At 40.6% G+C, this 27749-nt stretch overlaps 1 protein-coding gene across 8 annotated transcripts in view; it reads left to right on the forward strand.

The window, feature by feature from the left end:
• Positions 1-27749, forward strand: part of NALCN (sodium leak channel, non-selective) — a 196423-nt gene that overhangs the window by 141930 nt on the left and 26744 nt on the right. For 6 of the 8 annotated variants that reach the window (XM_081002886.1, XM_081002887.1, XM_081002893.1 and 3 more), the window contains 12 exons: positions 4685-4821; positions 6061-6202; positions 7823-7909; positions 10507-10580; positions 19939-20040; positions 20420-20489; positions 20955-21046; positions 22005-22127; positions 23376-23432; positions 23683-23803; positions 23895-24026; positions 27116-27283. In XM_081002886.1, coding sequence (XP_080859012.1) covers positions 4685-4821; positions 6061-6202; positions 7823-7909; positions 10507-10580; positions 19939-20040; positions 20420-20489; positions 20955-21046; positions 22005-22127; positions 23376-23432; positions 23683-23803; positions 23895-24026; positions 27116-27283 — 1305 coding nt within the window. The remainder of the gene's footprint in view (positions 1-4684; positions 4822-6060; positions 6203-7822; positions 7910-10506; positions 10581-19938; positions 20041-20419; positions 20490-20954; positions 21047-22004; positions 22128-23375; positions 23433-23682; positions 23804-23894; positions 24027-27115; positions 27284-27749) is intronic. The other 2 variants (XM_081002888.1, XM_081002889.1) reach the window with 1 other exon arrangement.

Here is a 27749-nt window from a genome sequence, read left to right on the forward strand (position 1 = left end):
CAGAACAATGTCCAAAGCTCCCTTGGGCACGTGGAGCTCCTAGCCATTTTGGTTCCCTGGGTCCAGCTGCCACCATTGCAAATGGTTTCTATGTCCTCCCGCATTGCTAAGAGCCGCAGAGCTGTTAGGCTGCTACTACAATATGAATGTTAAACGGTGCAAACTTACCTTGTATTTGCCTTTTCGTAAAACTTTTTTGCCAAGCCTGTCCCCCTGTCCCACGCTTCCACCTTAACTGTTTGCTGTATGGGTTTTCCTAGCTCCTTTCAAGTCATGTTCCTTTCTTCAGTGCATGCCAGATGTCTTCCCTTCCCCTACCACCCAAATACTACTGTGCAGTTTTTTTGGTTAAAAGAACCTTTTCGCCGCTGCTGCTTTATGATCTTCAAACCACCGCTCTGGTTTTGATTCTCGCAGGTGTTTGCAGCATCCCCCGATCTATTATCAAGCCGTTCTCATTACTATGCTGCTTCCGCCCTCGGAATTCATTAGCAAAGATAAGGTTGAACATAATTGTGGCCCTTGCAATGCCCTTAAAGGACTCCTTTCCTTCAGCGCGCTGCACTATCATTAATCTGCACCCTTTGTTTATACTCAAACTCCAAAGTGTTTTCAGTGCATGGGGCCCTTTGTTTGCAACAGCGATAGCTATTCGGAGGTCATTATCCTTCCACATGGGAGGCTGAGAGCAGGAGCAAGTGCCTGCCCTTCAGACACCCTCAAGCCCTTATCTGTGATTAGATGTTCTCCATCAGATGTCCTGGTGATTGTGCTGAAATCTAATTACAGTATATAGTTCGGTGGCTGCCCCACTTTCCCAAGTGATTGAAAGTTTTAGGGGGCAGCCTTTGGCTAGGTTAGGTTTCCTTCTGAGGTGGGGTTGCTGGAACCTTGGGGCATTTCTGGTGTTATGAGGAAAAAACTGCTCCTTTTCCCTTATGGGGTACCCAAGAGCCCATATAGAGTCCTTTTGTAGGTTCTCTATTGGTAGGAGAAAATAACAGAGACCAACCAGAGAATATTGAGAAGCAAAGCAGCTAGTAAGCCTGATCTTTATTAAAGCTGTAGCAACAGGATGCTCCCCCCCCCCCCACGCACACACAGGAGGGAGGGGGACCCTGAGCCATGCGTGCAACCCCTTATAAAGACATTTTAAATTGCCTGCCCTGAGGTCCAAGACCACCCCCAGAAACATCATACATACATCACAGAAGGGCTGTGACCCAAGTGTTGTTGTTTAGTTGTTTAGTCGTGTCTGACTCTTCGTGACCCCATGGACCAGAGCATGCCAGGCACTCCTGTCTTCCACTGCCTCCCGCAGTTCGGTCAAACTCATGCTGGTAGCTTCGAGAACACTGTCCAACCATCTCGTCCTCTGTCATCCCCTTCTCCTTGCGCCCTCCATCTTTCCCAACATCAGGGTCTTTTCCAGAGAGTCTTCTCTTCTCATGAGGTGGCCAAAGTATTGGAGCCTCAGCTTCAGGATCTGTCCTTCCAGTGAGCACTCAGGGCTGATTTCCTTAAGAATGGATAGGTTTGATCTTCTTGCAGTCCATGGGAGACCACCCCCTTAATACATCAGAGAAGGGGCGGGAATCTGGGTGTGTTATTTCTTCCTGTCTGCCAGGTTACCTGATTGGATTACCTGGGCATCCTGGCCACTCTTTTGTTATGATAACTACTCAATTCCTGAATCCAGGTCACAGGTCACAGGGACACACTCTATTCATATCTTAAATGTGCCCTTAAAACAGGATTTGTGAAAGAGACAATGGGGAGATTTCTCATTTCCTTCAACCTTGCAGAGAAATATTTGAGGTCATTTTGGGAGAGAGAAAATAGTTTCAGGACTTTTCTGTGGGTTTCAGACATGTGGTTTACATATTTGTATGTGTTTGCTTGGTACACTTATGAACATCTATTTTCTATATATAAGACCTTAAAATTCTTATAACACTGGGATACCTGTTTTTATTTACAAATATGCATGGTGAGTGTGGGGAAGTGAGCAGTCATTACCATAAAGGGCTATGTTTTTAAATAACAAGTTGTCGTCCCCAAAGAAGATAGCTTCTGCATTTGGCCTGGGGGTGTGCTAAGACTTCTTTCTCCTTTATTAGCTACATTCTGCCAAACAAACCATTTCTTTCCAACCGATGTCCAAACACATGGGGTGTGTCTCTAGCTAGTTGCCACCAGCCATCAGCGCTTGTTTAAGGAAGGAGTTTTCCCATCAATGCCCATAGAGCAATGGTTCCCACTTACTAAGTACTACGGACTCTCGGTTTTTCAAAAGTCAAGCCATAGAACCCCTACTTTTGAAAAGAAAAGAAAAAATATTTCTATGGTCGTTTTTGTTATGTGAATGGTGCCATGGACCCTCTGGGTGGGTTACCCTTTCTTTAGGCTTCTGAGCACGACTGTCTAGGGACCTGTTTAGAGGCATTTCATTAGGATTGTCCCGGGAACCTGCTTAGTGGTTTACTAACCGCTGTGAGTTAAACCACAGAGCCTAGGGCTTGCCAATCAGAAGGTCGGCAGTTCGAATCACTGCGACGGGGTGAGCTCCTGTTGCTCGGTCCCTGCTCCTGCCAACCTAGCAGTTCAAAAGCACAAAGTGCAAGTAGATAAATAGGTACCACTCGGCGGGAAGGTAAACGGCATTTCCGTGCGCTGCTTTTGCCAGAAGTGGCTTAGTCATGCTGGCCACATGACCCAGAAGCTGTACGCCGGCTCCCTCAACCAATAAAGCGAGATGAGCGCCGCAACCCCAGAGTCATCCACGACTGGACCTAATGGTCAGGGGTCCCTTTACCTTTACCTAACCTAATAGCAAAGGACCCACTATTCTTTTTTAGTCTTTTTCTGCATGTGCTGTTTTGTCTTTTACCTCCTTCCAACCCCATTTTCTTCCCCAAATATACTCCAGGGTTAGCTGGTATAGCAATTACTTTGTCCTTGAGTGGCAGAAGTTGAACTTCTGAGCCACCTATATTGCCTTCAAGTTTATTAGCAGTGAGTGGCATTTCCCTAAGGATCAGCAAGGAACTCCAACGCTAGATTGCTTGGTCTGCTAAAAATTTAGTGACTTCTCTCTACATGAGGACTGTCTTTGGAGACAAACCTAGTCCTATTATTATTATTATTATTATTATTATTATTATTATTATTATTAAACTGCCCTACACCCAAAGATCACAGGGCAGTTTACAATATAAAAACACAACAAGACATACCATAAAAACAAACAAACAAAATACCCTCCAGTTTAAAAGTCTGATTTTTTAAAATTTAAAATTAAAATTGATTGTTTAATTAGCTAAAGGACTTGGAGAAGAGGGATGTTTTTTCCTGGTGCCTAAAGATATGTAACAAAGGCGCCCAGGCAAGCTTCCCTGGGGATAGCATTCCACAAGCAGGGAATCACCACAGAAAATACCTGTTCTTATGTTGCCACCCTTCAGACCTCTTGCAGAGGAGGCATACAAAGAAGAAAATATGGTTTGCTAAGCATCTATATTGTGCAGTCAGACAATATCTTTTCTCATTGGCTAAGTATGTGATACATACCAGTGTTTTTCAACCTGTGGGTCAGAAGTGGGCTGTGGACAGTTTTCCACAGGGTGCTTGTATAAGAAATTGAAAGACTATTATAGCTCACTCCTGATGTGGCCAAAGACACCTTGTGGCAAACCATCGTCAAATCTGCCACCAGGATTAGTGAATAGTTAAGCCAAAGGTGAGTTGAAGTTTACTTGGGTGAAATAAGAAATAATATATTTACCCCTGTGTATTAATAATGATCTGAGATTATGTCAGACAACCATCAAGCCCTGCATTGATCTACTTTGTTGGCAATATGCAAGCCTGGCCATTCCACTGATACATGCCAGAACGGACTTTATTGTGAATAAAGCAATCTAAAAATATTCATAGTTCATTATACACTGCTTGCATAACTATGTTCTTATAACTTGGGAAGCAATATCCTGCCATCAGATGGTAGCTGTTCTTACATTCCCATATATAAAACTATGAATAACCTTGTAAGTACTATAAATATTTAAACAAATTCCACATTAATAAAGCTTTAAGCAAATTTTTTGCTTGGGCGTCTCAAGTAATAGGCAAACTTGCGGTTAAAATGCAAGAAACTGACAGCTGGTAAAGACCTAATGTCCAAAATCCACCTGACAGTGATTAAACGGTTGGAAAATTAATAAATATTATTTTAAAAAAAAATCCACCTGACAGTGTAATGATGGGTCACCGTATGAAGTCAGTTTGGAGTTGTGGGTCACCGTGCCAAAAGAATTGGGAACCACTGATATATACAACATTTCACTTATCTACAACTGACAGGTCTAATAAGAGGGAGGGAAGTATGTTTTCCTTGTAGAGTGTGAGAGAACTGTGAAAAACTACACAAAGGAAATACAAATATTTACTGCAACATTCTTTGCATTTTAAATCTTTCAAGAAAAGGACTTTTTGCAGTTTTAACTGCATGTAGTTCTGAAACGCTAAGAAATTAATGTCAAAACAGAAGTCTCAACTGTAGTTCTTTACTGCCACCTTGTGTTTCTTCAGTTGATTGCATTTGCTGCTCTTTGGGCGGGGGGAAAGCAAGACTTTGTTCCTGGTTTATTTAATCTTGTTTATGTGTGTGTGTGTTTTTATTTAGCTGAAGCAAAGTGAGGCAAATGCAGATACCAAGGAAAAGCTCCCACTGCGCCTACGGATCTTTGAAAAATTCCCTAACAGACCTCAAATGGTAAAAATCTCCAAGCTCCCTTCGGATTTTACAGTCCCCAAAATAAGGTAGTTTCGCTTTTCAGCTCTCTTTAAGTGCTTGGCAATGTGAAAAGTGTTTTAAGATAGGTTTGAAGTTTTCTTTAGATTCTCTTCTCCAATGTGTGTCTTTTTTATTTAAAAAAAAAGAATGTGAAATTGATCCTGTTCCACAAGGCCAAATTAAGGTGGTTTGGGGCCAATGCAATTCCCCAAACAGGACCCCCCCTTCACCAAAAATGAGTATAAAATGGCTGCAAAACACTTAATACTTGAATCACAGACATCACATTTTGGTCCCTTTAACCATACTGATGCATCTTGTTTCTTTGTTTCTCTCTCCTAACCATATACACATATATTTTGCCTATACTCATTTTCTTCCCCTTTTTGCTTGTTTGCCCACTACCAGTGCATTATCTGTACCGTGAACCAACCTAGAAAGAGTATCTGTTTTGCTTCCAAAGGAGTGAAGAGTCTTCCAATTTACAAGAAAGCTAGAACAGCACATCTATTGTCTTTTAGAATCATTGCCAAATACTATAGCAATCCCTGCACAATATAAACACATTTATCTGAAATTTCATGCTTAGAAGTTGCATTAATACTTACCCTCAATTAAGCTATGGCTTTGTGACAGGCTTAAACATTCTGCTTTATATGAGTAGAATGTTAGGAAAGACATAATTGAAATATATTTTGTAAACCGCTTTGGGATTTGTTTTTCACAATCAAGCGGCATATAAATTTTATGAAATAAACAAATAAATGGGGGGCGTTAGCTATGATTCTGTCCCATTAGAACAAGCAAATTGAAAACCAGAATCTGGCTGATCCAAAGTATGGTCTAACAAAACCCTTTTTTATAAATGTGTTCTTTGAATTCCTGCTGAAATGTCTTTTTTTTTTTTCTTGAGAAAGGATGTTTTCTATGGATTATATCAGAGGTTTTAAAACTTGGAATTTAGCACATAGCAGAATCAGACAGAGAGGTAAAGTGCAAAACAAATGATAAATTTTTAAAGGAAAGCACGGTTAAAGAAGAACATAAGGTTTTTTTAGACAGTCGTGTAGCTACATACAAATTTAATGTTACTTCAGTGATCAAATCAAAATTCATTATGTATAATATGCCTTGTATCATTTTCATTTTATCTTTTGTACTAGCATATGGACTATTCAGGATTTTTTCAGATACTATCAAATTATAAATAAAGTGAACCAGGAGCTTTGCCTCAAAGCCTTCTCTCTCCTTTTTTTACTCTTAAGGGAAAGCTTTATGAAGCAATTTATTGATCGTCAGCAGCAAGACACAACTTGTTTACTGAGAAGGCTTCCATCAGCTTCCTCCTCCTCATGTGACCATTCTAAAAGGTTGGCAATTGAAGACAACAAATACATTGACCAGAAGGTAAACAGCATATCCATATCTATCATAAACTAAAGTTGTACAAGCACATAGAACCTTGATTGTCCAACGTGACAGACAGATTTCGTAATTATGACCCTAGACTTTTGATTGATGCTAATTTGGGGTTTCCTTTTAAAGCTCTGTTACGATTCTGAACTTCATGATGACATCACAGTGTAGGGAAGAGATGGGTAGCTGGTGTTGTGTCCACAGAAACCCATAGCTGTCAACCGTCCCTTATTTGGCAGGAAAGTCCCTTATCCCAGCGTTGTGTCCCGCTGCTGTCCCTTATTGATGATGTCCCTTAAATTTCCCGGGTTTCAAAGGAAGCAGCTCCTCTCCCTCCCTCCCTGCCGGCCAGGGAGGAGGGAGGCTCCAGCGGTGTTGCTTGGCTGCGCTGCTCACCCAATAAGGAGTCTAAGAAGGACTGGGGGTTGGAGCTTGCATGCCTTGTGCCGATCAAATTGGCTGCGTTGCCTGGGGATTCGCCTTTGCTCAGCGCTTCCCAGCGGAGAGGTGACGGTGGTTTCCCTTGCTGCATCCCCTTTGCCGGGTTGCTGCGCTGTGGGAACCACCGCTTGAGGCTTCGCTTGGCTGCTGGCTGGGCTTTCTGCCTTTGGCTCGGAGGGGCTCAGAAGTTGAACATACCTGTGCTTGGAAAATCCCTTATTTTGGCTGCTGATCCCTTATTTTTGAGGCTGCTGGTCCCTTATTTTCAAATCTGTAAGTTGACAGCTATGCACAAACCAACCCATGCAGCAGTCTCCCATCAACACATTTTTTAAACAAATAGTTATATTCCATACATTGATTTCATACAGGACTGCAGGACCTGAAGAACAGGGGGGGAATAATAGCACATCTGTCCAAATGCTGTCTAGGTGATTGCAGTACCATGCCATGGAGCACAGATTCCCCCATGCATAAGTTGAGCCTCTAGTCAGATAGATGTGGGAGAGATTTTTGCTGAATGCCTTTGAAAACTGTTGCCAGACAAAGTTGGGCAGTGCGTGGGCTGACTCAGTGTAAGATGGTTTTGTATACTCAGTGAGAAATTTGCCCATGTGGGTAGAACATTAGGTTGCATTTTGCTACTGATTCTGGCTTTCTATACTTACCATTACCATAGCAACCTCCCTTGTAAATGCACCAACATTCTCCAAAATCTCTCCCCTCTAACACAGATTTGAAATAATAACTTAAAAAAAACCCTGACTGTGTGCACAGTAGAACAAACAAGCATGAGCTATGGGAGATGTTAATTAAACACACAACACTGAAATCAACCACAAAAATTATGCTGACAGCTGTAGCTTCCTTTGTGCATGCTATCTATATTTCCTCTAACGCGAATCAGAGAACCTAGAAAATAATAAAGAAGAGCTGTTTAGGAGTTGAGCAAAAGCAGGTTTCTAACTATGGTGGCCCTAGGGTCTTTTGGAGAATCGTGCCCCCTTTCTTTATTCCAACATCTCACGAGTTTTCATTTTCTCCAAAATGAATGCACAGAGGTGCTGCAGACGTTTTTGCCCAAAAGTTTATCTTTATCCAAAGTTCTCATAGTTTTCTTCCCTCTAGTTCAGTCCGCCAAGCCTCTTTCTCTCTTTACTCTGTCCAAAGTTGCATGACAGGCAAGCTGACATCATGATTACAGGGATCTCCAGCCTTATCAGGATGCTGTTGTCCTTTCTGGAAGACCGCTGGAAGGTAGCTCACCTCCTGTTTATTTAAGATAGCCATCAATAGCTTTAAGCAGTTAAGCAGAGCTAACATTCACTCAGTCATTCACTTTGTGACTGATTACATTAAAAATAGTAATATTATATGGATAATAGAAGCATAAGTGCAATGAATACATAGGTCTATAAGACTTACTGTACAACATAATGTCTGAATTAGTATGGTACATGCCAGGGGAAAATCAGCTGATTACTCCATTTGATTTCATTCATGATTCTTACTTTTGTTTTGTTATTCATTCACTAAAAATCACTCAGTAATTCATTCATTCCTCTCCTATCAATTTCATTATTTCCATTTATTTCCATTTTGTTTTCTTAACCATTACTTTAGCTGCTATCTATGGTTGCAGCAGCTTCCATTGGTTTTATCGAAAACGTGCTGGACATTACATTTTTCCATTCTTGGGGGCAGCCTGAGAAAAGTAGTTGCCATTAAGAAAAAACACCACAGTGCACCATTTGTGGCTGCCATTCTTGCGCATTGATGCTGTTGGCCAAATAAAATGCATAGTTGGCACTGTCACACTCGCGAGTGGAACCAGTCTAACATGAATGAATACAATTAGGTGAGATGATCCATGCCACATAAAAGCAGAAGCCCCTGCTAAGGTTTTCACAAATCCACCAGTAACCTATTGAACAACTCCAAAGGCATCTGACACCAGTGAGGGCTGTTTTATGTCATCCAATTGTATACAGTGATGTGCTACTCAGTAAAGGTAAAGGGACCCCTGACCATTAGGTCCAGTCGTGGCCGACTCTGGGGTTGTGGCGCTCATCTCACTTTATTGGCCGAGGAAGCCGGCATACAGCTTCCGGGTCATGGCCAGCATGACTAAGCTGCTTCTGGCGAAGCAGAGCAGCGCACGGAAACGCCGTTTACCTTCCCACTGGAGCGGTACCTATTTATCTACTTGCACTTTGACGTGTTTTCAAACTGCTAGGTTGGCAGGAGCAGGGACCTAGCAACGGGAGCTCACTCCGTTGCGGGGATTCGAACTGCCGACCTTCTGATCAGCAAGTCCTAAGCTCTGTGGTTTAACCCACAGCGCCACCCGCATCCCTTGTGCTACTCTGTACGAACACACAAACTGCTAACCATGTTCTAAGCATGAGTTTAACATTACGCCAGCCACCATTGTGAATTCCTGTGCTACTTCCGAGAAGTCCTCATCGGGGCAGAGTCATTCTGCCCCAGTTTCGGTTTTCTGCACAATCCTGTTGGGGGTATTCCGTCTAAATCACCAGCTTGAGGTAAGGAAAATATCAACCCGGATGCAACATAAGCAGCTGTATCCTTGGGTTGTGTGTACTGGTGATCAGCCACAGCTTTGCGCAGACCAAACTACAGTCTCATATTGACATGAATGACTAAACAACGGACTGGTATTGATAGTGTTGACATTTATATTTTAAATGTCTCTCTGAAAGGGTAGATAGAAATGGCACCTAAGCATGTGGCTAGATCCAGACATGCCACTATACAAATAAAAGGGCTCCCACTGGGAAATGGGGGGCACAGCACCATCTCACCCTTCCCTTTCTAGTCCCCCACACCAGTCCTATGCTGTTCTCCCAATTCTTTGGAGCAGCTTTAGAGAGGAAGGCTCTGCAAACATTGCCACCCCTCTTCTTCTGGTGGAGAATTACATGAGTGGAACTTTGCACACCACAAGTCTGGACAGAAACCATAATATGTCAAGTGATATTTGAATGGACTACTATGTTCTCCAGATGCGTTTGCATTTTTCACATTGTTTTAAAGTAAGCTTGTACTCTTCATCCTTATATTCTAGCTTTCAATTGTGATGTTTTCAGACAGAGATTTTCTGAAAACGTCTTTGTCATCTGCAACATCTGGGTTGTTGTCAAATGAGTTGGCTTGCCATCCACATGGCAGATGTGTTTTTGCCTTTCCTTTTTACTAAAAACCATCTGTGTTGCTTTAAGCAGTTTTATGATCCTGGTAATTTTTTGCAGATCTTCTTTCATTATCATTTTTTTTTTTAGTAATAGTAGTTAGATTCTGTGGCCGTAGAATTGGATTTAGTGCATTGCATTTTTTTTAAAATAGGAAAGCTCTAATATCACCAAATAGAAACAGACCTTGCAACTTCTGATCTAAGGTAGAATGAAACTTTCTTATGCAAGTCTTAAGAAATATTTGCATGTATGTATCCGGGTGCATTTTGCCATTCAAAGTCTCAATTAAAAAGCCTGCTGTGTTTTCAGATAATGCATACAAAGCTGATAGAGTATTTTTTGCAAGGCAAGTGTTGAAATGTAAAACAGTTAAGCCAGCTAAAATTATCTGGGTAATCTGTGAGGAGTGATAGATATTCACAATATACCTTTATTTTTCACATAACTGTATCCCTAAAACTGTTGGTCCAAAATTATAAGGTAGGACTCCATAGGTGGTGCAAATTCCAAATAAGTAAAGGTACCTTGTTCACCATAGCAGGACATTTGACATCACAAAATGAACTGCTCAATAGATCAGTATTCTGGCCCATGACAAGATACACAATTGGTAAAGCTGCTTTTCCTTTCATTTCACAGCTCCGCAAATCTGTTTTCAGCATTAGAGCAAGAAACCTTCTGGAAAAGGAGACTGCAATCAACAAAATTCTTAGGTAATGATGATTTGATGCTTCCCTTAATTTGATTTGCAAGTAGCAGATTTATTTGAATCATCTTGAATAGTTTTCCCAGTCTAATTCTTTTCTCTCTCTCTCTTTTTTCCTGACTGTCTGCATGTAACATGTAAAAGTTTGGTATTTCCTAAAAGCTTTGATGCAGTTAAAACCCCCTCCCAGGCATCTGATTTGGAATCAGTCAATTGGATGAATTTAATCTCTGGACATCCAGCAATCATTAGGAGTATGATGCGACCTCCCCACCTTTCATGAGCCTGCTCTGACTTTCCCCTCCTCCAAATCTAACCCATAGAGACCTTGAGGAAGGCATGCCCAAATCACTAGATCACAGCACAACAACCCAAGACCTTAGACATCTCTCCATCTAGGAACTGTCCCTATCCACTCCCCCTGGGAAAGGGCATGCTTGCCCAGGAACAAAAATTGGGATAATGGGACTTCCGGGGGCGGCGCGAACGGCAATGGCGGTCCTCTTCTGAACGGGAGAGGAGGCTCCGCAGGCAACGGGTCGTCCGCTACGGCGAAGCGGAGACCCATTCTGGAAAACCCCAGGCGGCAAGAGCCTGGGGTCTTGAGGCTCGGTGGGCGCCTTGAGCGACCCTCCAAGCGCAGAAGGAACCCCGTAAGGGGCTCCGGAGCGCGGAGGGGGGTTGCGGCGCTGAGAGCTGCTTCACAGCCTGAGGAGCGAAGCCGCGCTGCTACTGTCGGTGAGCGCTGATCCCTTTTCCTGCTAAATTACGGATTCGGACGAAAAGCAACTAACTTGTGAGTAAAAGACTGAGTCACTTGAAATTAGAGACTTTAAAGGGAAAATTTAAATTGGCTTGAACTTGGCTGAAAGCGGAGAGACGTGGAAGCAGGAAGTCCGTCTTCCGCAGCCATTGAACTTGAAAAAAGCAATCAGCTGGAGGAGTGGAGGCTGAAAGAAAGAGATCCTAAGTTTTACAGATCTAAGCATCTATTGAACTTGCATCTTAAAGTAAAGACTTTAAGCTAAAGATTTGGGATTTTTACTTGCATTTGACTTTCCTCCTTTTATTGGATTACAAATTAGAAGGTGAAACCCAGAGTCAGGAGCTGCCTGAGCACTAAGGGAGCTGTCATTACTGCAGATTTGGATACTGTATATTGGAACTTGAAACAATCTGAGGGTATTGAGACCTTTTAAATTTGAAACATTCTTTTTGGAGATAAATAAGCACTGTCTGTAACAAAGTGACCATTTATAAACTCTGCTAAACATTTGTATTTGAAGGTTCTTGGACATTAAATTAGACTCTGAAAGACATTTTAAGCTCCCTCTAGAGGATTGGATTAAAACAGTGACTTTACATGCACATTTTACTTTCGATTCCCTTGTTGTCTGTTTGCTCTGGACCTTTCCATTCCCATGGGAATAACTCAGTGTGACCTTGACTGACAGATAACGTTGGAATGAGTGGCACAAGAAAAAGAGGGAGAGCTAAACAAACAACTTTAACAACTCTAACCTCAGCCTCACAGACACGTAGATCATCTGTACCTACTTTGCCCTCAGAAGTGGAGGGAGAGGGCGAAGCAGAGCAGTTACAATTGGAAGATATGGCCTCAGGAGCATCTGTTTCTGTTCTAGACAAAATTTTTGAAAAATTGGAAGCTTTGGACAAGAAAGTAGATGCGCAATCAGCAAAGATTGATAAAAACACAGAATGTCTAAATAAATTAACTACACAAGTGGTACAGAATGCACAAGCAATTGGACAGTTAACGGAGGCCTCAGCAGAAAATCGGAAATTGGCTGAGGACACCAGACAAAAATTAGAAAATTTAGAGCAAGAGGTAAGACCACTCACTAAACAAGTTGGGGAACATCAGATTTATCTCTCTATGATAGAACTGCGAAATCGTGAGAATAACTTGAGGATTAGATCACTACAAGAGGCAGAAGAAGGACATCTAACTGAGTTTTTGACCAAAGAATTCTCCAAGTTCTGGAATTTGGAAGAAAAGGACTTTAAAATCGTGTCAGCTTTCAGACTTGGAAGATTCATAAAGAAGGAGAGGCCCAGAGACTGTTTGATAACATTGAGATCAAAGGAGGAAAGGGATAAGATCTTGGGACTACATTTCGTAAAATCACTGGAGGTTTTGGATAGAAGAATTGAAATCTATAAAGATATCCCAAGACTACTGCTGGATCTTAGAGCCGCCTATTCTGAACTTGCTAAACTACTAAGGAGCAACGCAATTCCATTCAGGTGGGAATTTCCCCAAGGAATATCTTTTACCTTTAGAGGGAGAAAGGTTAAAGTAAGAACACTGGAAGAGAGAGACAAATTTCTGTCTACATACGGAGAGGACCTTCAAAAAAGAATTGAACTACCTTCTGGGCCTGAGGCAACGCCAGTACCAACATCAGCACCTGTGGAACCTGAAGATCCTGAGAACAAGATACCACCCCTTGAAAAATAACCAGATAATTCAGGATGTCTCTGCAACTGTTGAGCTGGAATATTAATGGTTGTAACATTCCGGAAAAAAGGAAGAAAATATTTCATATATTAAAAAAAGAACAATTGGACATTATTTGTTTACAAGAAACACATGTGACGAGGCTCCACAGAAAAGTGTTAATAAATAAAAGATTGGGCCAGGAATTTGTATCGTCGGACAAAGTTAAGAAAAGAGGCGTGGTGATATATGCAAAAGAGAGCCTGTCACCTAAATTCCTATTTAAAGATGAACATGGAAGAATTTTGGCTATTGAGATACAATATCAAGGAGAGAAACTGCTGATATTAGGAATCTATGCACCTAATGAAGGGAAATCGGAATTTTACAAGAAGTTGCAGGAGACAATGCTGGACTATCTAGACTACAACAACATCATAATGATGGGAGATATGAATGGGGTCGTATCAACTAACATGGACAAGTCACAAAGTCAAAATGTTACAAAAGACGGCAGACTACCTAAAACCTTTTTTGAAATGACTGACAATATGGATTTGATTGACATTTGGAGGACAAAGAACCCACTAGGAAGAGAGGGAACATTCTTTTCTGAAGCCCAACTGACCTGGACAAGAATCGACCAAATATGGATTTCTAGAGGCCTGGCACCTAAGGTCAGAAAAGTGGAAATCTGCCCAAAGACCTGCTCCGACCATAATGCAGTAAAGATGGATATGACACTATTACCAACTGGATCCTTTAGATGGAAGATGAATGACAATTTGTTTAGAGATCAGGAAATTACCAAGAAGGCCCAAAAAGTTTTGAAGGACTACTTTGAGATAAACATGAACAATATGGTGGAAAAAAGAATAATCTGGGACGCAAGCAAAGCTGTAATGAGGGGATTCTTGATACAACAGAATGCAGTAAAGAAAAGAACACAAAATGAGAAAAAAGATAAGATCTTGGATAAAATAAAAGAATTAGAGAAGAAATTAAGAGTGAATCCGAAGTCACAGCCAACTCTGAGAGAAATTAAACTTTATCAAACACAATATTCTAAATTGATAAATCAGGAAATTGAATGGAAGGTTAAATTAATGAAACAAAAAACGTTTGAGTCGGCGAATAAATGTGGAAAACTGCTAGCTTGGCAGTTGAAGAGAAGACAAAGACTAAATACTGTTACAAACTTAGAGGTTGATGGAAAAAACATTCAGAATCCAGTGGACATCAGAAAGTGTTTCCAGAGATATTTCAAAAAATTATACACCCAAGGGCCGCAAGACGATGTTGAGATTAAACAATTTTTGGCAAAAAACGGACTATCTAAATTGTCACAAGAAAATAGGACAATCCTGAATTCTAAAATAACACGACAGGAGATTGAACAAGCCATCCAGAACATGCAACTTGGCAAATCTCCAGGACCAGATGGGCTGACCTCCAAGTACTATAAGGCATTAAAAGACTATTTGATACAACCTTTGATGGAGGTCAGCAATGAAATTATGGAGGGGAAGAGGGCACCGGAGTCGTGGAAGGAAGCGTTCATCACATTAATACCAAAGTCGGAAGCTGAAAAGACACAACTTAAGAACTACCGTCCCATCTCTCTTTTAAATGTGGATTACAAAATATTTGCAGACATTTTGGCAAATAGATTTAAAAAAGTTTTAAATGAAGTAATTCATAAGGACCAGGCCGGCTTTCTCCCAGGTAGACATCTGTTTGCTAATACAAGGAACATTATTGACATTTTGGAACTTTTGCAAACAGATATAAATACAAAAGCAGTTTTAATTTTTATAGACGCGGAGAAGGCCTTTGACAATATCTCCTGGAAATTTATGATGGGAAATTTAAAAGAGATGGGAGTGGGACGGGGTTTTGAGAATGGGATTGAGGCGATATACTCAGAACAGAAAGCTAAACTGATAGTTAATAATGTGGTTACAGAAGAGTTTAAAATTGAAAAAGGGACACGACAAGGTTGCCCTATTTCCCCTTTGTTATTCATTTCGGTTCTGGAAGTGCTATTGAACATGATTAGAGGGGATCGGTTGGTGGAAGGAATTCAGGTCGGTCAGAAACAATATAAATTAAAAGCTTTCGCAGATGACCTGGTTTTGACCTTGCAGAAGCCAGAGCCCAGTACGAAAAGAGTATTACAACTGATTAATGACTTTGGTCGGGTGGCTGGATTTAAACTAAATAAACAGAAAACTAAGGTTTTGGGGAAAAATTTGACTGATACAGAGTCAGAACGGTTTCAGAATGAGACGGAACTTAATGTGGTTAAAAAAGTAAAATACCTAGGGGTAAACATAACAGCAAAAAATCTAAGTCTATTTAAGGACAATTATGAAAAATGCTGGACAGAAATTAAGAGAGACTTAGATAGTTGGTCAAAATTGAAACTTTCTTTGTTAGGCCGAATTGCTGCTATCAAGATGAATGTATTGCCAAGGATGTTGTTTTTATTTCAAACACTTCAGGTTTTGGACAAAACGGAGTGCTTCCAGAAGTGGCAGAGAGACATTTCTAAGTTTGTCTGGCAGGGCAAAAAGCCCAGAATTAAGTTTAAGATTTTAACCGATGCAAAACAAAGAGGGGGCTTTGCCCTGCCAGACTTAAAGTTGTATTATGAAGCCGCAGCGTTTTGCTGGCTAAAAGACTGGCTACTTCTTGAAGACACTGATGTGTTAGATTTGGAAGGGTTCAACAATGCCTTTGGATGGCATGCATATTTATGGTATGACAAGGTTAAAGCAAATAAGGCCTTTAAGAACCATATTGTCAGAAAATCATTGTTTAATGTCTGGACAAAATATAAAGACTTGCTGGAAAATAAAACACCAAGGTGGCTTTCACCTTTGGAAGCCAAGGCCCGAAAAAGACCCAATATGGAGGCTAAATGGCCAAAATATTGGGAAATACTAGAAAAGGATGGAGACAATTGGAAATTGCAGAGTTTGGAGAAAATGAAAGACAAAGTGCGAGATTGGTTACACTACGCTCAGATTAAAGAAGTTTTTAAAAATGATAAGAAACTAGGGTTCCAGGTGGAGAAATCGAAATTAGAAACAGAATTGCTAGAACCAAAGATTAAGGTACTTTCAAGGATGTATAACTTGCTGTTGAAATGGAATACACAAGACGAAACGGTTAAATCGGCTATGATAAGGTGGGCACAGGACATTGGGCACAATATCATGTTTGAGGACTGGGAGAGGTTGTGGAGTAATGGATTGAAATTTACTGCATGTAACGCTCTGAAAGAAAATGTAATGAAAATGATTTATAGATGGTATATGACCCCAGTCAAACTTGCTAAAATTTACCACCTGTCTGATAATAAGTGTTGGAAATGCAAAGAGTGCGAGGGAACGTTCTTCCACCTCTGGTGGACTTGCCCTAAAGTGAAGGCGTTCTGGGAAATGATTTATAATGAACTGAAAAAGGTATTTAAATATACCTTCACTAAGAAACCAGAGGCTTTCCTTTTGGGTATTGTCGGCCAAGGGGTGGCAAAGAAGGACCAGACATTTTTTATGTACGCAACAACAGCAGCAAGGATACTTCTCGCAAAACATTGGAAAACTCAAGATCTACCCACACTGGAAGAATGGCAGATACAACTGATAGACTACATGGAACTGGCTGAAATGACCGGCAGAATCCGTGACCTGGGAGAAGAGAGGATTGAGGAGGACTGGAAGAAATTTAAGAACTATTTACAAAAGTATTGTAATCTGAGTGAATGCTAAATAAGATGCTAGATCAAAATAACTGAGCACCACTAAATTTAGAAGTTTTTAAGAAAATAAGTAAGACTGTGAAAGTTAGCTCCTTCTGAGAATTATAAGATTATGAAATATAGAAGGGATATAAGAATTTAAATAAGATGATAAATTGCTGACCAAATGTTACAACGATGAAAGTGGGAGCGGGAGATGTGAGGAAGTCCAAAGAAAATGTGAAAATATGTTAAGATCAATGTTATATTGCTTATTATGTTTATTTTTATTGTAAAACCTAATAAATTGCTTTAAAAAAAAAAAAAAAAATTGGGATAATGATCCAGATTTTTAATACCTTCCATTACAAATTTCAAAGTCTGCTGAAAAATATAGTGCTCAGAAGAAAACCAACATCATCATAATACTATAACAGTTTCTAGCTATTAGAGAGGTAAAAGATAAAGTGCCCGTTCATTTATTTGTCACTATAGATAGAAGCCACAATATGTTCTAGACAATGCTCCTCTTAACATTTTTACTGTGCTCAACATGAACTGCACATCTTACACACAAGTTCTGTTTTCAGTTATTACCTGCTTTTTAAAAAAAATTAGAAGCACCTCTGTTCTGTCTGCAATGACGTTTGGGAAACAACATTATTGCCTTGCTGGAATTATATATTCAGTTTTGGCAGTCTGTTGGTATTTGAAACAGCTGCTCAGCTGGTCCTATAAATATTCTTCGAAATTGAATGACCTTTTCTGCTCGCCGGGATGTTAACAGCCAAGGGATAATGTATCTTTGAAAATATTTAACAGACAAGCTTATAGCCAGATAGTTTCACTGTGTCAAAGATAAGAGAATGTTATTCAGAAATCCAATGCATTGTTAAGTGCATTACAATGAAAAACAATGTACTACAATGCTTCTATGCCCACTTGAGCTTCACAAGATGATTGTGTCCTTCCTTGAATGTGCGGCACCATCTAGTATGATGGTTCATCCTTGGACACCTTCTCTATAAAGAACAGTGTGAAACAGGGCTGTGTTCTTGCCCCAACTATATTTGGCATGTTCTTCTCCCTGTTGCTCTCATATGCCTTCAGCTGAAGACAGTGTGTACTTCCATTCAAGGAGCGATGGGGGTCTGCTCAAACAGGCACATCTCCACACCAAGACAAAAGTGTGGCAGGTCCTTATCTGAGAGATGTTGTTTGCAGTTGATGCAGCCTTGAGGAAGCTCTACAGAGACTCATCAACCATTTTGCCCAAGCCTGCGGAGAGTTCAGCCTTACCACCAGCCTGACAAACATCCTGGCTCAGGACATCATCAGCACTCCACACATCAGCATTGGTGACCACACTCTTGAGGTGGTAGATGACTTTGTCTACCTGGGTTCCACCATAACCAGCAACTTCTCCTTCGACGCTAAGCTGGACCAGTGTATTGGCAAGGCAGCTACAGCAATATCTCACCTCTCTGAAAGGTTATGGGAGAATGCAATGCTAACATTCAGTGCCAAGATGAAGGTGCACTAGGCTTGTGTATTGAATGCACTGCTTTATGGAAGTGAGTCATAGGCAACGCCTTCCACATGTCAGGAAGATTTGGGGCATCACATGACAAAACAGAGTCTCAAACAAGTTGTGCTCTCACATTCCCAGCATGTTCACACTCCTACCTCAGTGACACCTGTGCTGGCTTGGTGATGTCCACAGAATGGAAGATGGCAGGATCCCCAAGGGGAGCTGGCTTCAGGCACCAGGCCCGTTGGCAGACCAACTCTGTGTTACAAAGATGTCTGCAAAAGTGGCATAACATCAACCCCACGGTGTGGGAATCCAGTGCAGGGAGATTGGCAGTTAGGTTGTGCATCTGTACAAGTGACCAGAGGAGGAATGACCGCCGGGAGGAGCGCAGAGAGAAGGAACCCCACAGTGCATCTGCAGCAGCACAACCAGACACCTTCATCTGCTCCAGCTATTACTAAACATGTTTCTCCCATATCTGTCTCTACAACCACAGAAGGCTCTGTAACCTTCCAACAATTTGACTTCATCCCCAAAGGTCCATTTCTCCATTGTCTCCCAAAACAGATGGATGCCAAAAGGATTATTATTTTAGTCTTTAATTTATTTAAATACCGCCTTTTCCCCACAACTGGGACTCGTGGCAGCTCATATAAATTAAAACAAACATGGATAAAACACAGGTAGCCAAAAACTTATCAAAGATAGACCTACTCAGGAATAGGAGCCATTGAGTTCAGAGGGGTAGGATTGCTGCCTTAAACTACACTGTATTACTAGTCTTCTAGTGATTCTAACAATACAATCTTACTAAACGACTTTCTGCTTACAAAAATATTTAGGGAGTAGGGGGAAACTTCAGTTAAAAGTATTTCCTTAATAGAAAAGAATTCTTTGAAAATTAAGTATTTTAACAAAAGCTAACACTTGTAACAATACGTATGGAGTTCAGAAGTAAAACAAGCAATAGCACCAGAGTTTGAAGGGGAATCAGGGAGTGAGCAAGTTGAAACAAGGAGAGATGGATGGAAAGGCAAGGAGAGAACAAGAGGTCATGTAACTGCTCTGTATTGAACACTCTGATGAAAGCACACTGTTTAGGAGTTGATTAGACAAAGAGTTCCAACATGAGGTATCTCTGAAATATTTCATTTATCCATATTGAAAATGAAGAAAAACAAATTCCGGACATGAAACACATACACACATGGGAGGGGACTGAGACCAAATTACCTGGCAACTTCTTTCTTCCCTCTCCATGAAGCCATTCATCAAACTGGGAGGCTGGTGTTCTCCTGTCTAATAGCCATGTCTCTGTCCCTCTGGTCCTGTAGCCCTGGCCGAAGCAGGAAGAGCTTTTAGGCCAAACTTCTAGGCGTGAGGAGGATAGGGGCAGATGACAACTATTTTATACGACTTGTTGTTCTGAGTAATGGCTTGTGCATGTATGGCTGAGAAAGAGAAAGGCGTGGAAGAGGAATGTTTTGAGGGGTTTTTGTTTTTTGCTTTTGGCCAATCTCCTCCTGCAGGGCTGTGAATTATGTCCTTAAAAAAAAAAACTACTGAGTTGTTTAGTTGCCGTACAATTTTAATTTTACCTACCATAGTGCTGCTCATTTCCCTAGGGCCTGTACACGCCAGCGCATGTTGAGTGGATCCTTTGAGGGGCAGCCTGCAAAAGAAAGATCAATTCTGAGTGTCCAGCATCATATACGTCAAGAACGCAGGTAAAGACAGTTGTTGCATTTTACAATATGGTGGATTATATCAGACAGATGAAAATGAAAACCAAGCTCCATAAATAACTAATCTCCATATTTCTTTGACAATAACAATGATAAATCAGTGTGACGTACAAAGGGGAGAAAATGCTTTTTATTTCAAATGTAGTTAGCTTCTGTGACATTCAGATCATCCATTTTAAAAATCAAGAGAAAAAAGTAGCTGATAGTAGATTAGACTAGGCTGAAAATTTAAAAGCTTTTGATGCAACCAAAGAAAAATTGATTGCAAGGGACACTGTCTTGGTGCACTATAATAGTAATCACGTAAGGATCGACACTTGATCTCAGTTATCTGTCACCCAAAAGAGTGTTATTTTTTCAGGTCACTAAGACATGGCTCCAACAGTCAGCGAATCAGCAGAGGAAAATCGCTTGAAACTCTAACGCAAGATGTAAGTCAAAATAAAATTAAGAATGGAGTGGAATTTAAAATATCTTGAAGAAAAACAATTGTCATAACAAATCACAAATTCTACAATAACGATTTTGTAACACTGTAATATTAGTGTTCCTTTTTAGTGCATTAATTTGTGAACTGATAAAGCCTAGCACTTGCAAGTCCCATTGATATGTATGGTAGAGGTTTATGCCTACCACTTCCATTGAAATCAATGGGATGTAAAGATGCTTCATTTTGGCTGGACAAGCTCTGGTTAATATGTATAAAGTGGAGAATCTACATAATTACTAATCAAGTTGTGAATTTTCTCAAAAACTAAGTAAGAAACTCTTCTCATTGTACCATAGTTTTTGAAAATAAAATATAAGCTACATGCAGTTACCCGCATTGCCTTGCTTTGTTCTTGTGTGGTAAAATACAGAACTGTTTTGTTTTTTTAAAATGCTTCTTCTTCTAGCATTCTAATACAGTGAGGTACAGAAATGCACAGAGAGAAGACAGCGAGATAAAAATGATCCAAGAAAAGAAGGAACAGGCAGAAATGAAAAGGTACTTAGGGAATTTAAATTTCTACCGCTTTCTTAAATTGAATATATTTACTAGGACCGTACCCCAGTTTCTTCATAAATTAATAATCTGAGTGGTTGAGGTCATAATCCTAACCCCTGGCTGGTAGTGGTGAGGCCTGATAGAGGGGTACAGCCAGGGGCACTTGCACCAGCCAGGCCAGAAGGCAGAAGGAGAAGTGAAATGCCCCTTCATTACACCAGGTCCCAGGCTGGTGAGGCAAAGAAGCCAATTTCGGGCTCGTTTCTAGCTCATAGTGGCAGCAGATTTGGCAAAGGATCCATTGGCTCTTGTTCTGGCCCAGCCCCACCCTTGAAACACCTCATTTCAGCCATAGCATCTGCCCCCCTACCTTTTAAGCAGGTGCATTAGGTTGCTGTTCATTGGTGGGGCTTCCCCCACCCCCACAATGGTGGCATTTGGCAAAACTGAACAGGGATGGGTGGAAGGATATATCCACCCCATTGAGACTTTTGCATGACAGATCAGATATTTGGATTATTCTGCCAGTTGATTAACAGATTTGCTTAGGGCCAAAAACAGTATTTCAGAAGCAAGAAGAATGCTTTCAGATGATGCACCCAACAGTCACAGCTGGCATTAGATGTATTCCTCTAATGTGTGAAAAAGGGACGAATGTCCTTTTTTAAGAAGATTCTTGCCATCTGCGGTTTTGATACACGCTTGTAGAGAGTATATACTTTCCTGATCACAGCCAGTTAGGGCTGAGAGATAGGGACTTGCCCAAAGCCATCCTGTGGTTGCCACAGATGAGCAGAAGGTTCCTAAGGCTCACAGTCAACCCTCTCTCTACTGCACCACAATGGTCTTGTTGCTATAAGCTAACAAAATATATGCTTTATATGCCTTCCTGCTGACTTCTTTGCCTGTGAATGAATATCTTACAAGTCCCTTCCCCCCCCCCCCCCATTCTTGAAAGGAAAGTCCAGGAAGAAGAGTTACGAGAGAACCACCCCTATTTTGATAAGCCTCTGTTCATCGTTGGCCGTGAACACAGATTCAGAAATTTCTGCAGAGTGGTTGTGCGAGCTCGCTTCAACGCGTATGTATCTGAGTGTTTTGTGGCAGCTTTGTGTTTCCGCTTTGGCTCTGTGTTTTACTTCACAAGCTCATACATCAAGTAATAGGGTTCGGCTGAGTAACTTTTCATTTGTTTATCCTCATTCCAGCCACTTCCTTGTGGTGACACTTTTAAAACTATGCTATAACACCTGCAAGCAGTCACCACATAGCACAGCGGCATCCCATTGCAAATTCTTCCACTGCCATTTCATGGCAATGGAGGGCCTTACTTTGGTACCACATCACATGGTTAGTGCAAACTTACGGTGTGAGCATGGAAGCTCACCATGGTACTGTTGGGGCATGCGTACATAAGATAACACTAGACCTGGGCCTAGACTTCTTAAAGTTCCCAGCAATTACGTCATTTGCCGCAATCTGGCATCTGATATTCAGAGGCATGTTGCTTCTGAGCATATAGGTTCCATTTAGATATTACAGCCAATAGCCATCAGTAGGCCTACCCTCCATGAATGAGTGTAATGGTTTTTTAAATCTAACTAAGTAAGTGGCTATTGCCATGGCTGCAATAAAACAGTTCCATATGTATTACATATTGGTCCAGTTTGCATGTAACGGTAAACCATAGTTATCTGTCTGCCTGGGGTGCTTTGTGCTGCCTTGTTAGCACGTGAATGAAACAAACCATGTTTGACTTATCGTGTAGTTTGTTTGACTTGAAGCACCTATTCCTAGCTTGGATGAAATGCTAAGCCAGGGATCATGGTTTATTTCTCCCCAGCTGTAACAGGGAGAAGCAAAGCAGGTATAACTGGCACATGCACAGTAAGCTGTGGCTAATATGTGTGAATGCAGCCATTTTTAAAGAGTTATTTTTATCAGACAAGGACCTTCTATCAATCAGCTTCATTGTGTGATGACCGCGTTATGGGGGAGGGTGGAATCCCTTCATTCTTAATTTTTTTAACATCTATCACATCCATCAATCCCTTTGTCATCTTGTCTCAAAACTAAACCAAGATCTAAACTAATACTGAATTCTGTTAGCTTTCTGTAATTGAATTAAGAACTTCGAAGAACTTTTTCTTAGTCCTGGCATGCCATAGATGAAATAACTTAAGTAGTAACTTGATGCAAAATGACCTTAAGTAAGCTTTAAATTCAAACACAAATCCAGGAATCTGTTCTCTGACATATGTGTGTCATAATTACATGGCTTCTTAGAGCTTGAACTGCAAATTCTGAAAACATCTTTCCTCTGTTACAGCTCTAAAACAGACCCTGTTACTGGAGCAGTGAAAAATACCAAATATCATCAACTTTAGTAAGCATAACAAAAACAAAAACAAATGTTACTACTTGTCCAGTTACATTTGCTATATCTGTGTGCATGATTTCTAAACTTAATTTTTTTCTAGAAAATATCTGTTTGTTAATATGTCACTGTAATGATTTTGTAAAATGTTAAAATTGTAGTAGATGTTCTTCATTTACCTTTCTCATCCATGCCATATGTTGAATAGATATTTGCCATTAATATTGGAAACTCCTGAATGCTTCATTTTATTCTGCAGTGATTTGCTGGGATTGGTTACGTATCTGGACTGGGTAATGATCATTGTCACTATATGCTCTTGCATTTCAATGATGTTCGAATCTCCTTTTCGAAGAGTGATGCATGCACCAACACTTCAGGTAATTATATGGAAGTAATTTGTTGTACAAAAGAACCCATTGTTTTCAAGTTCAGGGGTAATTAATATTTGGTTTTCCCTTTGCTTCTCAGATCGCTGAATATGTTTTTGTAATATTCATGAGCATTGAACTTAATTTGAAGATTATGGCTGATGGCTTGTTTTTTACTCCAACGGCAGTCATAAGAGACTTTGGGGGTGTCATGGATATATTTATATACCTTGTAAGTATTTGCTCTTCGGGCATTTTTTACCAACGTGCCTAATATTCTGTGCTAGTCTTGATTTAAAAAAAACAAGCAAACTATGGGGAAATAATTTCATCTAATAAGAATGAGAATCCACACTAGAAATTAAAAACAATTTGTACATATTGTTTGCCTGCAGTTTACATTTAAACTCCAAAGTACTTTCAGTTGTACATAGGTACATAAATACCTGTTTACCTGAAAATGTTTAAGAAATGCATATGCAAATGTATGATTCAGTTGCACTGTTAGTATAACAGATTCACAACTTATTCACATTTAACTTGTGTGCATTCAGCTTTATGCACTTGGCCTGAAAGGATAATGTAGGTGCCAGACAAGCCTCCCAGAGGACTGAGTTCCATAAATAGGACACCGCCTCAGAGAAATTCATCTCCCTTGTTGCCATTCATATTTCTCAACTGGCAGGGGCATTTTGAAGAAGAGCCTGCAAAGCAGATCCCAGCACATGAGTACATGTGGGGAAAGATTACATTTGGGGATAGCTTTTAGAATACGAATCTTATCTTACCTCATGGCAACGTAGTCCTTGTCACTTAGTACCATACTTTTCCATGTATAAGACTAGGTTATTTTCCTTAAAATTCTTTCCTTAAAATTCATGCTAAAAAGTGGGGGTTGTCTCATACATGGGTAGTGCCCAGGGTGGACGTTTGATTGGTTGCTGCCGCAGCTGTCAGCAGCTATTGTGCGTATTATTGGTTGCTGTGTCAATGGGTGGTATTGATTGGCTGACGCTGTGTCAATTGGGCAGGCAATTGGCAGCTTCTGCGGGCGAGGGGACAGACGGGAGGCGGCTACTGCAACGCGTGGGGGTGAGCGATATCCGCCTAAAAAAAACTCAACAACTCTGGGCAATCCTCCCCCAAAAAAGCTCAACAACTTTTTGCCATCTCCCCCCATTTTCTGGAATTTCAGTCCCCCGAAATAGGGGGCGTCTTATACATGGGGGTGTTATAGACGGGAAAGTATGGTAATTTCTTTTATAAAAGAAATATTTAATATTGAACTATGTATAGATGGCATTAGATAAATACTTAATGTTCATATTATCAAAAAAGACTGTTTTTTTAAAAAAAAATCATAGCACTATATCTGAACAAGACTTCTAAGTGAAAACATTGTGAGCTTGATTAAATTTTGTAGATATTAGACTGTCACGGATATAATGAATATAATTTGTCACAATCAATTTGTATTCAAGCCTTGCGTGTCTGCAGTCAGAAAATGAGGTCTTTTCTCAGAAATCCTTCTCTGCCTCTTCTACTTTGTTTGAAGAAGAAGAAAAACGGCATTCAATCTCCATTTCTAAATAATTCTAACATTTAGAAAAGTTCAGTTCAGCGTGTATTGTTCTGCATTGCACCATTATTTGGGAGCGCAGAAAGTAACAGCAATGTATCCCAAATGAAATAATAATAATATAATAATAAAAAACTACACACATATCCAATTCTTGAACATCTTGGAACTAAATTCTGTTGACATCAATGGGTCACACTTGCAAGAAAACGAGATTAAAGTCTTTTTGAAACTCCCTATGAGATGAGCGCCGCAACCCCAGAGTCATCCGTGACTGGACCTAACAGTCAGGGGTCCCTTTACCTTTACATGTCTTCCAACCCCTCAAAATACCATTTTAATATGGAAAGTGTTGATGAAATGTTATTACTCAAAAGAAAGGTTTCTCACAAAAGCTAGGTCAACAAATCCAGATAATAATTACAGCAGAAGAGAGGAATAATGCCCCTTCCCTTCTCTGTTTGCAGGCTTTGACCATTATTTGGGGTATGGTTGAGGCCCAAGCTGGCAGTCAAGATGGCCAACCAGTCAGGAAATGTACACAAATAGGCATTTAGACTTTCTTGCACCTTTACTCCAGTGCAATAGGATTACCGATCAGTTGCCTTTTGCCATCAGGGCACACTGTTATGCTGGTGTGTTGAACACATGCTGGTGTAACATCATGGCATTTCTATCATGGCCATGTGTTAGTTGGTAGGTAAAGGTAAGGTAAAGGACCCCTGGACAGTTAAGTCCAGTCAAAGGTGACTATAGGGTGCGGCGCTCATCTTGCCTTTTAGGCCAAGGGAGCCGGCATTCGTCCACAGACAGCTTTCCAGGTCATGTGACCAGCATGACTAAACCGCTTCTGGCACAACGGAACACCATGACAAGTGCCAGAGCGCATGGAAACGCCGTTTGCCTTTCCGTCACAGTGGTACCTGTTTATCTACTTGCACAGGCATGCTTTCGAACTGCTAGGTTGGCAGGAGCACGGACAGAGCAATGGGAGCTTACCTCGTCACAGGGATTCAAACCGCCAACCTTCTGATCGGCAAGCCCAAGAGGCTCAATGGTTTAGACCACAGCACCACCTGCGTCCCTTTGTTAATTGGTACCTAATGTGAGGGTGTCATCATTGTGAGCATCATTGTGATTATTCAGGGATTTTTAAAAAAACTGAAGTTTTCTGGGTTGCCCTTCAGTAAAATTTCCATGGGTGGCTTACAATAAAATAACGGAAATAAACTATAACAAAAAAAAGAACCTGAAAAAAGAAACGAATAGAACAGAATCCTGAAATGTAGAACAGACAGACTATAATCATGCAACTTACTTAAATGCTGACATGTCCTAGCAAATACTGAGATATTTCCTTGGTGCTGAAATCACATTAAAATTGATGCTAGGTTAGATCTTATGGAGAAGACATTCCCTTTGTGGGACTTGCTGTCATTATTACTATGCCGACTATTGTTTGTAATGTTAATCTTAGGATTCCAGCTTTGCCTACCGGATTGCAGCTGTGTTATGCTGGTGCAAACACTGGTTTGGCAGCCCCCAGCACAGTAGGACTATAGACTTGGTATACTCACGGCATACTTAGGATCGCATTTTATTCTGGTGTTCTGTGTGAGATATTTTACTTTATTTAAAAGGTTTTAAGACTAACTTTCAACCTCAGCTGCCCAAGCTAGCAAATGAGTACGTGAAATGTTTTTTTAAATACCTGGGCTATGTCCTCTTCCACCTTTCAAAAGGTAAGCTTGATATTTCTCTGCTGGATGCCGCAAAACGTCCCTGCGAAGTCAGGAGCTCAGCTCTTAATGGTGCTACGGTGTCTCCGGCCACTTCGGATATTTAAGTTGGTGCCTCAGATGAGAAAGGTTGTCCGAGAACTATTCAGCGGCTTCAAGGAAATCTTTCTAGTGAGCACTGTTTATTTTGTTAATCTTCCGATAAAAGATTTAAAAGTCAAATGTATTACATTCACCAGTATCTGTTCAATAGATTTATGGTCAATGCATTTCACTACATCCTAATAAGAACAGGTTAAAATCCCATCTGTTCTTAGACTGGGTAACTCTCTCCAAACCTATTTAGTTATAAGCTCTTCCGTAGAATAGGGGGAATAAAAAAATACTATAATTGGGCCCTTCCAAAGTTCTGGTTAAAGGCTGGGGAGAATGCATCAAAATTGCCCTTTTATTTTATTTCAGCTATTTATATATCGCTTTATCCATGGCATTTCTAAGCAGTGTACATAACACTTACAAAAAAACTTTGTATTCTATCATGCTGTGACGACCTAAGTGTACTTAAAAGAATGTCCTCCTTGTGAGTTTCCCAAAGACACGTAGCTGATCAATGTGTGAAGCAGGATTCTTCTTAAGA

The sequence above is a fragment of the Podarcis pityusensis genome (assembly GCF_964106645.2).
Source record: "Podarcis pityusensis genome assembly, chromosome: 4".
NCBI classification, from domain to species: domain Eukaryota; kingdom Metazoa; phylum Chordata; class Lepidosauria; order Squamata; family Lacertidae; genus Podarcis; species Podarcis pityusensis.